General features: G+C 40.6%; 1 protein-coding gene across 1 annotated transcript in view; it reads left to right on the top strand.

Moving 5' to 3' along the window:
• The first annotated feature begins 10,284 nt into the window (after positions 1 to 10,284).
• LOC139407018 (trichohyalin-like) overlaps positions 10,285 to 16,040 on the top strand; it is a 31,093-nt gene continuing 25,337 nt past the window's right edge. The window contains exons 1-4 of the mRNA XM_071150274.1: positions 10,285 to 10,617; positions 13,076 to 13,318; positions 14,459 to 14,625; positions 15,159 to 15,193. Of these exons, the coding sequence (XP_071006375.1) occupies positions 10,545 to 10,617; positions 13,076 to 13,318; positions 14,459 to 14,625; positions 15,159 to 15,193 (518 nt within the window). The 5' untranslated portion in view covers positions 10,285 to 10,544. The remainder of the gene's footprint in view (positions 10,618 to 13,075; positions 13,319 to 14,458; positions 14,626 to 15,158; positions 15,194 to 16,040) is intronic.

The following is a 16,040-nucleotide window of genomic DNA, read 5'->3' as shown; positions in this document are numbered from 1 at the left end:
AGTCTACAGAAAAAGGCAAAATGTCCCGTATTCACAAAGCATCTCAGAGTGCTGATCTGGAATCAGGTCCCACCTGTCCATACAATTTTATTTGATATTAAAAACTGATCCGTGATCAGCTCTGCGACTTCGACACACTGAATACGGGCCATTTTTTGTAAGCAGTTGCCTTGGCTATTTTGGTCGGGTCTTCACTTTTGGTGTCATCGGGGGGGGGGGGGGGGGGGGGTTTGCCTACCAAACCTCTTCTGCATTTCCTGTACTTGTGCAAAGTGAGCAAGCGGCTGATGTTCTTTTTTTGTATTTATTATTTCTCTTCCCGTGGCTTGACTCCTTAAAAAAATCAAATGTGGAGAGAAGAAATGTCATGACAGATTTTGGGACTGAGGTCAGAGGAGCAGACTAGAGATGGTCTTGTTATGCTGCTGGAAATGTGATGGTTTAACAATGTGAGAAGAAAATATCCAAGCCAGCACATTATGGTCTGGGTAGGCAAAATAGTGTAAAAAGGTTATTAGTGTGAATTAGTGTGAGTCGGAAAACTGAAGAATTCTTACATATCCATTCCCTGTCTGGTCTCTCAACAAGGGGTACTTTTGATTGAGAGCTGTGCACACATTCATGTATTGCCGGGTACTGGGGTACTTAAACAGCATTACATTTAGACTAACAATTATGTTTGTAATGCAAATGACATTGATTGATGCCGTTGATTATCATCATGTAAAAGTTGAATATGTGCTATGCTATCTGATGCAGTGGCTATGACAACAGTATGGGGGAGAGTATGGAAGACAGGAGAAGGGCTCAGGATGACGCACACACACACACACACACAAGCATTATGATTCATAATTGAGGAACTTATATCATTAACACTAAGACCTGCACAATCTGAGACCTCCACTTCGAGCGCACAGTAGGGAGATGGCTGATTTGATGTCCTGTTGCTGGCTAGTTGATATGTCATGCTGAAGGCCAGTCGGTGGGTCATTTTGCTGGACATACTGGGTCATTTTTCTGGGCTGTTTGCTATAACTGTGAACTAACAATAACACAGTTGTTTTGTGTTTCAGGCTCAGAAAGGGAAACAAAGGAGCAGAGGATTGGAATAGGATCAATGTGACAGAATCAATGATGCAGATAACAGTCACACATAAAACAAATTTTATTTGGTCACATACAGTGCCTTGCGAAAGTATTCGGCCCCCTTGAACTTTGCGACCTTTTGCCACATTTCAGGCTTCAAACATAAAGATATAAAACTGTATTTTTTTTTTGTGAAGAATCAACAACAAGTGGGACACAATCATGAAGTGGAACGACATTTATTGGATATTTCAAACTTTTTTAACAAATCAAAAACTGAAAAATTGGGCGTGCAAAATTATTCAGCCCCTTTACTTTCAGTGCAGCAAACTCTCTCCAGAAGTTCAGTGAGGATCTCTGAATGATCCAATGTTGACCTAAATGACTAATGATGATAAATACAATCCACCTGTGTGTAATCAAGTCTCCGTATAAATGCACCTGCACTGTGATAGTCTCAGAGGTCCGTCAAAAGCGCAGAGAGCATCATGAAGAACAAGGAACACACCAGGCAGGTCCGAGATACTGTTGTGAAGAAGTTTAAAGCCGGATTTGGATACAAAAAGATTTCCCAAGCTTTAAACATCCCAAGGAGCACTGTGCAAGCGATACTATTGAAATGGAAGGAGTATCAGACCACTGCAAATCTACCAAGACCTGGCCGTCCCTCTAAACTTTCAGCTCATACAAGGAGAAGACTGATCAGAGATGCAGCCAAGAGGCCCATGATCACTCTGGATGAACTGCAGAGATCTACAGCTGAGGTGGGAGACTCTGTCCATAGGACAACAATCTGTCGTATATTGCACAAATCTGGCCTTTATGGAAGAGTGGCAAGAAGAAAGCCATTTCTTAAAGATATCCATAAAAAGTGTTGTTTAAAGTTTGCCACAAGCCACCTGGGAGACACACCAAACATGTGGAAGAAGGTGCTCTGGTCAGATGAAACCAAAATTGAACTTTTTGGCAACAATGCAAAACGTTATGTTTGGCGTAAAAGCAACACAGCTCGTCACCCTGAACACACCATCTCCACTGTCAAACATGGTGGTGGCAGCATCATGGTTTGGGCCTGCTTTTCTTCAGCAGGGACAGGGAAGATGGTTAAAATTGATGGGAAGATGGATGGAGCCAAATACAGGACCATTCTGGAAGAAAACCTGATGGAGTCTGCAAAAGACCTGAGACTGGGACGGAGATTTGTCTTCCAACAAGACAATGATCCAAAACATAAAGCAAAATCTACAATGGAATGGTTCAAAAATAAACATATCCAGGTGTTAGAATGGCCAAGTCAAAGTCCAGACCTGAATCCAATCGAGAATCTGTGGAAAGAACTGAAAATTGCTGTTCACAAATGCTCTCCATCCAACCTCACTGAGCTCGAGCTGTTTTGCAAGGAGGAATGGGAAAAAATGTCAGTCTCTCGATGTGCAAAACTGATAGAGACATACCCCAAGCGACTTACAGCTGTAATCGCAGCAAAAGGTGGCGCTACAAATTATTAACTTAAGGGGGCTGAACAATTTTGCACGCCCAATTTTTCAGTTTTTGATTTGTTAAAAAGGTTTGAAATATCCAATAAATGTCGTTCCACTTCATGATTGTGTCCCACTTGTTGTTGATTCTTCACAAAAAAAATACAGTTTTTTATCTTTATGTTTGAAGCCTGAAATGTGGCAAAAGGTCGCAAAGTTCAAGGGGGCCGAATACTTTCGCCCTTCCATTTCAATATTATCGCTTTCAGTTTTGTGCGAATGCTGCCATCAATCCAAAGTTTCTGGTCAGGAAATGTTTTAGTCACAAAGGGTACGACATCTCCGATGCACTTGCTAATAAACTCTGTCACGAGTCAGCGTATACATCAATGTTGTTGTCTGAGGCTATCCGGAACATATCCCAGTCCACGTGATCGAAACAATCCCGAAGTGTGGAATCTGATTGGTCACACCAGCGTTGGACAGACCTGAGCATGGGCAATTCATGTTTTACTTTCTGTCTAAAGGCTGGGAGCAACAACATGGAGTCATGTCAGATTTGGAGTCAGATTTGCCAAAGGCAGGGCGGTGAGGGCTTTGTATGCATTTCGGGAAGTTAGAGTAGCAATGATCCAGAATGCTAGCAGCCCGTGTTGCGCATTCGATATGCTGATAGAATTTAGGAAGACTCGTTCTCAGGTTAGCTTTGTTAAAATCCCCGGCTACAATAAATGCAGCGTCAGGATGTATGGTTTCCAGTTTACATGGAGTCCAGTGAAGTGCTTCCAGGGCCGACGAGGTATCTGCTTGGGGAGATACAGTGGGGCAAAAAAGTATTTAGTCAGCCACCAATTGTGCAAGTTCTCCCACTAAAAAAAGATGAGAGAGGCCTGTAATTTTCATCATAGGTACACTTCAACTATGACAGACAAAATGAAAAAAAAAAATCCAGAAAATCACATTGTAGGATTTTTAATGAATTTATGAGAATATCTGCTGAGATTGTTGTGATTGTGCCTCGGAATGTTTCGTTTTCACCATTGCATAATAACGTTTCCAATTCCTGGATGTCACGTATCAAAGGCTTCAATACTTCTTCGTAAGTGATGGATTTTTTAATGAGGTGGCGATGAACCAGTGTGGAGAGGTATATATTTTGGAGATGGGAAGTATCCTTGTGGTAAAGATTTCCTAATCTAAAGTACATTGTGGTCAATTTGTGCTTGCCTTTTTTAGAAGGCAACTTCAAATGCATTTATACAGAACTGCAGATGGAGGCTCTGCTTCCTTAGATTGGGATTACTTCACTGTCAGTAAAGTCTTCCAGAATTTCATCATTATGTGGCTTTTGATATTGATTCAAGGTGGCCCAGACCTGTTCATTACTTGCTATTTTTTGCAGTATGCTGACCAATGGGATGTGTTGAAATGACCTTGTTTTATGACCTTCTTTGTTGCTCAGGGGTACTTCAATTGGCCTGACAAATTGGCCTGACCATATCCAATTCTTTCACACAGTAGTGCTCCAGCATCCACTCTAATGAATTCCTCAACTACTACAGAGTTGTTAAGCAAGTCCCTGAGATTGTCATCTTCAGCCACATTTCTTTGCTTATTTGTAAGGTAAAACCTGAGGGCATCATTGTCGCGTTTCATAAATGCATCAAAAATGGTTCTGAGGTCCTCAAATATGCTATTCTGTACCGTAGCTGGGATGCAGTGTTCTTCCCTGATTTTCAAAATAAAAAGACAGATATTATTTTTTAGACCTTCAATTAGCTGGTCAGTGTTGATCTCTGTGGCATGAACATGTTCAGCCTCTGGCAGAGTCTCTACACTGCTCACGTTATCTTCAATGGGTTCATCACGAGGGCAATTCTCATCTAAGTTGGCGCTTAAAAGCTCTTAGTGGTTTCGGTAGATGTGTGACCGATAGGCTCTGAAACATCTATTTGTTTTCCCACACCCATTAAGTCCACCGGTAATTAGAAAACATGGTTCATGCTGGTGATAGAGGCCAATATGTGTGAGTGGTCTGGACACAGAGAAAGTATGTTTGTTACAAATGGACAATTGAATAGAGTTATCATTCTTCAGACAGATTGTTAACCTTGGAATGATGGTATTGAATCATGGAGATCATTGGTATTCAGCCACTTGTAGACATCATCAAGGGACCAGTATTCCACAGCCTAACTTAAATTCAAGTTGACACTAAAAGCAAAAGTGAAATGTATTAGTTTTGAGGCTTAGACAAAACGTATACCACTCTTTCCAGAAAACCACCTGTCCTCCTAATGTATGGTTGTTCCATAACGAAGCAGAGCTTGTCAGGAAAGGTGAAGATGTCTCTCTTATTTTTCCGACGCCATATTTCTTAGTACCAGACATTATGGGATTCTGCAGTCCCACATTTAAGTGTTGACTCAGATAAAACAATGCTCCAAATGGGGCATTAAGTTCTTCTTCAATGTCAACCCAAATTGCCCTATTAGAGTTCTCAATAAAGAGAGCCTATTTGGGCAGTTATAAAGGCTTCTTGATATAATTACATGTTAAGCAGCTTTAATTCTCCCGTCTCTGTCTAATCTAGCTAGGTTAATCCTTGTCCTTTTAATAGTCCAAATAAACTGAGTAATCATGTTGTCTAAGGTGTTAAAGGTGTAGGCAGGTATGGACAGTGGAAACGTGTTGATGACAATTCAGTTTAGAAGCTTTCACCATCTACCCCACAGTGAGATGTGTAGCTTTTCCCAGTTCTTAAACGGGCACCTTAAGGAATTTTGTTCAAATATACAGAATAGAAAATGAACATTTACCTTCCTCTAAGAAACAACATCTCTTCTCACATACAAAAAGAAGACAAAATGACACCAGACATTCACCATTTAGTTAGCATTGGAAAATACAAAAGGAATTACACAGAACACACAATAATCAAAGTGTATTTATTGAGGGAGGTTACTGGCGCTCTGAGAGGTGAATAACACTCTGGGAATCGTAGTATGCTGTACGCACTAGGTCAAAAATGACTAAAGAGTCGTGCAAAATATGACATAAAAATTACAATTAACACCAATTGGTTATCAACTCTTACAGCATATAGACAGCATAATACGCTGATTATATTTAACGTTAGCTAAGTTTCTACAGTTTCTTTTTTTTTTTTTACAGTATACCAGTAGCCTAGCCATCGCTGCTGTCGAATTTACCAAATGCAGTTTAAGTAGAATAGGCAGAATTAGAAATAACGTTGAATTGAATGTTAATTTAGAAAAAGAAAAAGCTTACCCAGTTTAGTGAGTCTTCCGTCTGTCTTGCAGCACAAGTACCAAGCTACTTCTTCTTCTTTCCATATGGTGTTTAACAAGCTACACCTGGTCTGCTGTAGCAACAATTTGTTGAGTATGCCTGTTCATTCAGTAATTTGATTGGATGGGAAAGATGTATTTGCTACTGCAGGAAATCTGGATCCGGAGAGAAATCAATCATTCAGCCTCAGAAGGTTCCTATAAAGGGCATTTCCCCACAACTTAAAAAAATAAGTGTAGGCCTATACTCATTCACTACAGTATTTCCCACTAATCTAAAAGCAGGATCAGTGGAATTATAGGCTAGTAGAATGAGTTTTCACCATATTACTTGGACTACCAGTCATGATGTTTTACGGTCATGGCTAACATTTGTAGAGAACGACAAACCCGGGTCGTGGCATTAAAGGCAAACGCCCTACTGGACCAATAATAGATATTGTTTGGGCCAAATCAAGGCCAGTCCGGACCGGACTAAATCTGAACCAATCATTGATGTCTTTTTTGGGGCCAAATTAAGGCCGGTAAAGACTGGATCATATCTGAATTAACCATAGACGTCTATGTTTCCCAAAGTTGAACAGCACAGTACAGTAGAGTATAGTACCTTACTGTACTGTACCATACAGTACAGTAAAGTTACAGTGCATTCGGAAAGTATTCAGACCCCTTGACTTTTTCCACGTTTTGTTAATTTACAGCCTTACTCTAAAATAGATTTTTTTAAATCCTCATCAATCTACACACAATACCCCATAATGACAAAGCAAAAATTTCAATATTAAATTAACATATGTACTCAGACCTTTTACTCAGTACTTTGTTGAAACACCTTTGGCAGCGATTATAGCCTTGAGTCTTCTTCCTCCCATTATTTTCTGCAAATCCTCTCCAGCTCTGTCAGGTTGGATGGGGAACGTCACAGATGCACAGCTATTTTCAGGTCTCTCCAGAGACGTTCGATTGGGTTCAAGTCTGGGCTTGTCCCGAAGTCACTCCTGCGTTGTTTTGGGTGTGTGCTTAGGGTCGTTGTCCTGTTGGAAGGTGAACCCAGTCTGGTGCCAGATTTTCTCCAGACATGAGGCCAATGTGTTCTTGGGTACCTTCACTGCTGCAGAAATGATACCCTTCCCCAGATCTGTGCAATGACAAAATCCTGTCTCTGAGCTCTACGCACAATTCCTTCAACCTCATGGCTTGGTTTTTGCTCTGACATGCACTGTCTGTGGGACCTTATATAGACATGTGTGTGCCTTTCCAAATCATGTCCAATCAATTGAATTGACCACAGGTGGACTCCAATCAAGTTGTAGAAACATCTCAAGGATGATCAATGGAAACAGGATGCACCCGAACAAAATGTTGTGCCTCATAGCAAAGGGTCTGAATACTTATGTAAATAAGGTATTTCTGTTTTTCCCTTTGTCATTATGGGGTATTGTGTGTAGATTGATGAGGAAAACATTTATTTATTTAATACATTTTAGAACAAGGCAGTAACGTCATAAAATGTGGAAAAAGTCAAGGGGTCTGAATACTTTCCGAATGCACTGAGTGCAGTACAGTTTAGTTCAATGCAGAACACTAGAGTTTAATAGAGTAGACTACAGTAGAGTACAATACATTACATAATACTGTACTCTACTGTGCTCTACTGCACTTTACTGTAATCTGTGGTGCTCTGCTGTACTGTCCAAACGTATGAAACATAGCCATGATTGGTTCAGATTTTGTCTAGTCCAGACCTGATCAAATCTGAACCAATCATAGACATCTGTGTTTGGGCCACATTAAGGCTGGTCTGGACTAGACCAGATCTGAACCAATTATAGACATCTATATTTGGGCCAAATATAGACCAGACGTCTGTGGACATTGAAATTAAGGCCGGGTCAAATCTGAAACAAACATAGACATCTATGATTGGTTCAGATTTGGTCCGGGCCGAACCAAAAATATACGTCCCTGGACATTGAAATCAAGTCCAGTCCGGACCGCACCAAAAAAATACCTAGCGAAGACAGCCGGTCTGGACAGGACCAAAAAAAGATAAATGGTAAATGCTTAATGGAATAGTAATTTTACAAAAATCATACACTTTATTTTTCTCTGAGGCCTACAAAAATACCTCTTTCTGGGATGGTAATGAGAACATTTACACACGCACACTCTGGCATGCTGAGAGATCAAAGGATACATTTTGGAACAAGATTACGTTTTTAGAGACTGAGGGTGAGTCAGATCTTTGTCTGCAAAACCGACAGACAGAGTAATCCAGAGGCAGAACTGAAGTGCCTTGACAGGATTAGTTAGCAAACTTAGTTTGTTCAAGTTAAACTTGAACCAATGGAACACCACAGACCATAGCCAAATGATTCGCTACCCTGTTCTAAAAGGGAAAGAGGATGTTGGATTTGCGATGGTAAACGTGATGTTATATAGGGCGTTGTTCAAAAGTAAACCCCCGGAGGAGCTCTTTCGTTTAGACTGATGATAAAGGATTTGTTCTGTACCAATGACATGTACCTTTACCCCCAACAAATCCCTTAATGAATATCACTTTAAGAAAGGCTATAATGCTTATTCCCTTCAGAACATGACTCAAGATGATTCTATATGATAAGGAAAGGCTCAACCAAGCATATGATATAAAACAGCCTCTATAACAGCATTGACATTTTCATGTTAGCAAAGCCCTCAGGCAACATGGTTAGCCCCAGGGAGTGTAAACAGTGATGAGATGATGACTCATAATGCTATTTAAAAGGGTCAGAGGGGGACAACCAAACATAGGTTAGACAGCACTGCCTGATCATCCATGACAATGGAACAAAAGTTATAATCATTTTATGGCATGAAGTGTTCAATTGAGCAAAGTAAAAACATACACAGCATTGTAGTAGCTAGTGTTTCCATGCAGGTGTTAAGACTTTACATTTTAGCCCTCATTGTCAATGTTATCACGGTGTCAGGGTCAAACTGTATAGGGCACTTACAGGACAAAGGACAATAGCCATATACTATAGATTCCTGTGGAAAATCTATCTTCATATTTAGCTGAAATGCACTATAAGAGAGCTGTCCTTTTGAAGACAAAATAATGTCGCTTGATTTGGGAAATCGGCTTCAATCACGGAGATTATGGTTATAAGTGTAAGGCTTAAACACCTTTACGTACAAACAAGTCAAATGTTATTGGTCACATACACAGATTTAGCAGATGTTATTGCAAATGTAGCGAAATGCTTGCATTCCTAGCTCCAACAGTGTAGTAGTATCTAACAATTCCGTTCAATAGTTACCAGCTACCATTTTCTATTAGAATGTTCTGTTTAAGTGACACTGCATACTCCATAACCTCTGAGGGGGCATTGACTGAGTGGTCCGTTGTGACAAAGCTCTTAAAAGAAAAGGAAGGAAAAAAATGGACCTACATGTGTATTTATACAGTTTGTACCAAACAAATATCAATTATTTTTAGCTCATCACTTCCTTTTGTTAAGGAGTCAATTTACACTTTGCGTGTTGCCTCTGTGAGTAGGGCAATGAATACAGCATCTGAATATTAACGGTGATAGCTTCAGAAGGAGGCTACTTAATAATAAAATGTCAACCATCCAGTTGCCTTGGGATTACGTGGTTAATGGAATGGAACTTAAATGCTACAACTCACAATATTGAACCACACAGAACCACGATTGTGGACTTGTTGTGTTTGCTCATACATTGTCAGTCAGACATTACATGTAAAAAATATTCTGACCAACGAGCGTAAGCTGTGCCTCCACTGGGTGGCATTTTGAATGGTCAGTGACATAAGTAAGTACTTGCAACTTTCCCCCACTCATCCTAATCAAACAGGTCACAGTTCATAGACACTCATCCTAAGAGGGGGCTTAGAGCGGCAAGAACAAAAATAACAGCGGCGGTTGGCAACCCCCCTGCTAGCTGACAGGAGTGCAGGGGGAAATCCACAGTTAAAGCACCCACTTTAAACCCTAGAGGAGACACAACACTGTCTGACGTACTGTACAGTACAACACACGGGGGAACAGAGTGCATTGTCTTGTCGAGGATTTACTGAAAGCTGCTGCAGTTGGGTTCCAAGTAAGCTTAAAGAGGACAGTAGGGATCTGGGTGACATAGTGAGTAGTTGATGGGGTGAGGAGGTAAAGGGGGGGGGGGGGTATCAGGTGAGGATGGGAGTGGAGGATGAGGTGGGCAGGAGTGCCAGGGGGTGGCAGGCAGGTCTGGTTGACAGATGCTTCCACCAAGAAAGTCCCTAACAGGATGACGCTGGGGCTGTAGGGCCCATGGGGTAAAGACGGATTATGTCTGAGCAGTAGATAAACAGATTATTCCCGAAACAGTGTCTGCTTTTTTAACCCTGTCCCTCTTGTCGCACTTCGAGCGAGTCCACTATCCCTAGTTGGACCCAGAGAGCTTGCCTAGTTCCATGCCATGTCTATCAGATGCCACCCTCAAATTCTCACTATCAGCCGGGAAGCAAGTCAAAGCCTTAGCCTAAATGACCAGCCTCCTACATGCGGAATCGATAGACACCCTAATACTAAATGATCCCAAGGACTGTATTAGCACCACATGAGATAAACTCCGCACCTGGATTTTTTTCTTATTCTAACTTTGCAAACAAAACGGTTCCGTTATGCCTTGGAAATGTGGACTCGTTATTACGCTGTTCCTGGTCCTCTTCACTCTTCACGCCACTGCAATTAAAGGTAAGCTTCCAGCTCCATTTTAGTTCACAGAGCCATAAACCTTAAGTACCTGAAGGGCACTACACTTAATCCGTTTTTATGGGATCTCGCTGCTTTAGATATCAAATGTTACACCCCTTATACAGTGGGTTAAATCATTTCAGTTTCATAGCTAAGACGATTTTACATTTTGGACATTGTGTGTGGAACTTTACAACGGCAATCTGCAAGATTACTTTAAGGGTAATTGGGTGTAACCAAGCATTAGAATGATCCAAAATGAGCTTTCTATCTTTACCACTGGTATATCACTGCTACCATTAAAGCTCTGACACAAGAGGCCTACTGATTACGCTGATTATACTGATTCAACTGCAATATGTTTGCACAAAAGGTTTTGTAAGATACTACTCCCAGCCTTGCGTTTGAAACGCATGTAAGAGATACTGCACCTTGTAAGGAGTGAATATGGCAGCAAGGAAGCCAGAATTTGATGGTGAATATGGCTGGCGTGATAGGAATATGACGGGCAGGATGAGCAGGTTGCATAATGGTGGCATAACAACAGGCCTGTAGTTCTACAATATCTCATAGAGTATCTACTATACATACAGTGCTTCCCATCCTGACACTGGTGAGTTTTCCTAAGAGGTGAGCGTCACAACCTCTTTGAACTTTTGGCATTGTTTGAACAATTTAGAGCTCTTTGTGGTTGCATAACCAGCTGGCACTAACTTGGTGACGTAATAATGGCTTGGAAGATATAACTGTTTCAAGGCTATAGAGACAAAGGGTCAAATTTAACATTAGACAAATGAATGCCTGTTTATTGTAGTTTGATTGTGCCGTGATCACGGTTCTACACCATACCAGCAGAAATGTCTAAATAAGTAGGCTAATAGAGTGTGGACCATGGCGGTATCCATAGCAGTACCCACAACTTGATATCCACACAAAGTGCTCAGTATTTTTTGTTGTTATATCAAAAGAAGACAGATGTTTTCTTGTAGTATTAAAGACACACGCGCAGGACGAAAGGCTGTTTCAAGGTCTTAAAGAATTACTCAAACTGTAAATATTTGCAATGAAAGGAAGTGACTCAATTTCGAATATCCACCCATGACCATGAAGTAACAATCATTTTCCGAATCATGTTGATCCTCAATTTCATGGATCTTTCCTGTCTGTGTACGACATGGAAATCTACTGGCAACATTTAAATTAAGACTGCGGTGGTCTCTGTTTCCTTGGTGATGAGTGCAAATCTGAAAAGGCTACATTCTTTCATGGTTAGGGGATGTAAACATTACTCAGCTAGCACATTTAGTTCCTTTGAAGTTGTGGAAATGTATGTTTTTGGTTTCACATTGGTTGTGGGAATGAAGCCATAGGTTTCCTGACTGGTAAAACTGAACGTTTTTTAAACGTTCTGAGAACAATAGTGAACATTTTGCCTGTTCTGGGAAGCCTATTTTTAGGTGGCAGAGACTTTCTGATAAGCTTTTAGTCTGGTTCCTTGAAGGTTTTCCTGGGAGGTTTTATTAACACTCCGAGAATGGAAATTATAGGTTATTTTGAGTTTTTTTGATAACTTCCTTAAAACTTTCACGGAATGCTTCATTAAGAGTTGTAATAACACTGCTAGCTTATTTGGGGGATTTGAATTCCAAGCACATATGGAAATGAATTTCCTTAGGCATTAATGCAATCACATTTTTTGTTTGTTATTGTGATCCGGTATGAGTGAGATTCAAACCTGTAATCTTCTGTTCTCTAGAACGGAACGGATATGTTTTTAAATAATATTTCTAGAACATTCTATGAACTTTAACAAAGTTTTCCTGCGGTTTTTATGGAATGTTTTCTTAATGTCCTCAGGAACAATTTGAGAACGCTTCTTTGAAAGAACCATGAGGAAATCTGTATGAAAATGTTACGGTGAAGTACTGAAATTCCTACAGAAGAACGTTGTTTCTTAACATTTTTGGAACAATTTGAGAACATGACTTTAAATAAAACCATGAGCAAACCGGTAGGAAACATTATGCTGAAGTACTGAATTTTTTTTTTTTCAAGTTCCTTAAATGTGCTGAGAATGTTCCAAAGCCAAGCAACTATCCTGCACTATTCCCACGCTCTGACCAAACTCTAAGAAACATACGGTTCTCAGAACGCTTTGTGCTAGCTGGGATACTTTCTGCTGATAAGTTGAGAATTTCCCTCCCGCCACTACAGTAGAATTCTTCTCTCTCACAGCTGAGAGATCAGTCAATTATGTAATTGTATCACAAATAGAAGCCAGAGACATGGTTGAATATTGTATGCATTGATATAACAGAACTATTTCAGGATAGCCATGAGAGAAAATTTTGCTTTTCAACGCAGGCTTTTCAAACATCGTACAGTACATTATACAATTTGACACATCTTGTAAATATCATGTTTTGAATGTATTTTTCCTTTTATCTTGTCTTTGCAGAGAGGAATAATCGGGGCTCTTTGCAGAGAGGAGTAATCGGGACAGAAACAGAAGCCATCAATTCAATGCACTTGGTTGAACTTCTGAAAACGACCAAACAAAACGTTAATGTCAGAACGGTATTTGACCTGGAAAAGCATCGGAGGAAGCGGTCCGCAGTCTTTCACTCTGGAGTGAGAGTCTGTCCTCAGGAGACCATCAATGAGGTCATTGCCAGCCATCAAGCCTACTACAGGCTCAGAGGTATGGGCCTCCCGTTCATTACAGACAATCATTACAGTTATGTCATCAAATGCTATCATGTTGGCTATTGCCGGGTGATATGTTTAGTATCCAGCTCTTCTGCCCCAGAGGGCATGAGTTGAGGCTCTGCCTGCTGCGTGGTGTGTATAAATCCTCTACTCAAACTAAATCGTGAAGGTTGTGGTATGCACCAGTGATAAACGTCTCAATTAGTATAGATTGTGGACCATAGCAGTGCCCAGCAATACCTACAACTTGATATCCAGGTGTGCACCAGAGAGAACATGTTGATAAGTCTACAGTCTACAGTAGACAGTGAGGAGAACTGAAGACTGGGCAGCAGAATAACAACAAAGTAATCCAGGGAGAAAACTCACAGCTTCACCCTGAGGCAGCATGCAATACAAAAGCAGTGCACTATATAGGCAATAGGTTGCCATTTGGGACTTATTCGCTGCCTTTTAAAAACATAAAAGCACACCTTTGGGAATAGGAATTCCATTTTTTCCCCCAGAGGTTTTGTAAAGATGATAAAAGAGCAGACTTTTATCTTTTCACCAGACATAAGACTTTGTGTCTACTCTACAACTCTTTTCGTGCTGAGAGTCTCAAAATAGGTGGATTGAAGGATAAGAACAAACTGAATGATTGCAGCAATAGCCTTGAGTTCATTTCGCATCTGAAAGGGTAACCAATCCGATAGCGCTGGGCCATCCTGAGGGGAGGATGGAGGATGGAGTGGGGAACTTGGCTAAGGACAGGTCAGGGGAAAAAAAATCTGAATTTAGTCGTTCATCATGAGAACCATCGGTGTGTTCTCTTGACAAGATAAAGCCACCGTTCTCCCAGCTTTTATCTCACTACTGTTGAACCCTCATGTATCTGAAAACAATCTGCTTTGTTTAGAGTTATTTTTCCTTTGAGACATCTCTATCACCCCCCAAATGGCACCCTATTCCCTTTATAGTGTACTACTTTTCTTGACCAGGGCCAATAGGGCTGTGGTCAAAAGTGGTGCACAATATAGGGAATAGGGTGCCATTTGGGATGTACACTTGGACTTTATGTGGATCTCTATCTATTGGTAGAGGTGCTGAGGATCTTTCATTCTCACCGGAAGACTGTTCTGTCTTTGGTCAGTTTGTCAGGAGGCTGTGTGGGAGGCCTTCCGGATCTTCTTTGACAGGATCCCTGTCACTACAGAGTACACAACATGGGTTCACACATGTCAACACGAGTCTCTGTGTCTCGCCGACCTGGCCACTAACTTCAGCAACTCAGAGGAGCACATGAGTATGGTGTACAGGGTGAGGAACCAACAACACATGCCTTCCTTTTATGTTTTGTAGCAGTGAGACCAATAATGACTTTAATTATTTGAATGAGCATATGCACGTCGTTACTGAGGGTAAAACAATTTTCAATGGCAATAGCCAATGGGTGAATTTATGATATCATGTGAAATCCATTTATTTTAGTACATTTCCTCAGGAAACAACAGCATTGTTTGTTGCACAATAGCCATAGGGAAAGTAATTGTAGGAACTCGTCTTTCCTCTCAGTATTAATTACATATCAGTCTCTTGAGTGAAGGGGAAACATATCCTTGTTATATTGCTCCCATTAATACACAAAACAGCATCATATTAATCTCTAGTCTAGTCAATTTGGTTCATTTACATCTATAAGAGTTTATAAAATGCATGTATATTTGCAGACAGCACTCCCAAGTTTCAGTGATACTTTATATGCTACACAGTTTTGATGTATTATGTTATTGGTTTAAAGTCCAGATGATGTGTATGACTGATGTGGTGATGTGATTTTTCTACTTTCGTAGAGGATGAATCTGCGAGACGAGAGGCAGTCGACTGGGTAAGGCTTAGAGACAAGGCAGTATGCCGCCTGCTGTCTGCTGATAGATGTCAACGGTGCTTCTTTCTCACACACACTGCAGCCCTCTTGAGTCCGGCTTTGAATTTGACCTGCCATATAATTCCAGCACTCCATGTGGTCCATGGGCCAGGGGGGGTCGGTCAGGCTCACTTGGGGTGACGATGTCTAATAGGGATTCTCCTGGAGGTTTATGTCCCTAGAGTTGGAAAATGTGTGATAGCATTGCAGCAATGACAGCTTTCTGCGTGCTTTCTTCAGCTTTCTTCACATTTCCCATATGGATTTAACCCTATGACAAACAATGTCAACAAGTTATTGCTCACGTATACCCCATAATTAAATTGAAGGTTTATATACATATCATAATAAAACATTTTATTTTTGGGAAGTCAGGGGTGAATTGGGTAGGGGTAGGGTGGGGGCTGACATTTTTCAATTGTGATAAAGGGGGCCCTGGAGGAAAAAGGTTGGGAACCCCTGATCTAGAGTACATATCCGAATGACCTGTATAAATTGCTTTAAAAAGGACACCTTGATACATTTTTACTTTGTTGTAATATAACCAACTTTGAAAGCACCACCTACAACTATTGTTTAAAAATAGGCCATATTGTGCCATTGACATTCGAATGTAGGAAGCTTGGCCATAGAGTTATATTATTTATAATTTGAAAGGTAATTTCATCACCTTTTAGAAACACTTGGCAACATAGTTTAAAATGTATCAGGGTTTATTTTTTTAAAGCAATTTATACAGGTAATTCAGATATGTACCCTAGAGGTCAAAGTCCATATCACGTGACATAATTACCATAAATGACCAAGT

This window comes from Oncorhynchus clarkii, chromosome 4, assembly GCF_045791955.1.
Source record: "Oncorhynchus clarkii lewisi isolate Uvic-CL-2024 chromosome 4, UVic_Ocla_1.0, whole genome shotgun sequence".
In the NCBI taxonomy this organism is placed as follows: domain Eukaryota; kingdom Metazoa; phylum Chordata; class Actinopteri; order Salmoniformes; family Salmonidae; genus Oncorhynchus; species Oncorhynchus clarkii.
The sequence above is the reverse complement of the archived record's forward strand: the minus strand, read 5'-3'. Positions and strand labels throughout refer to the sequence as shown.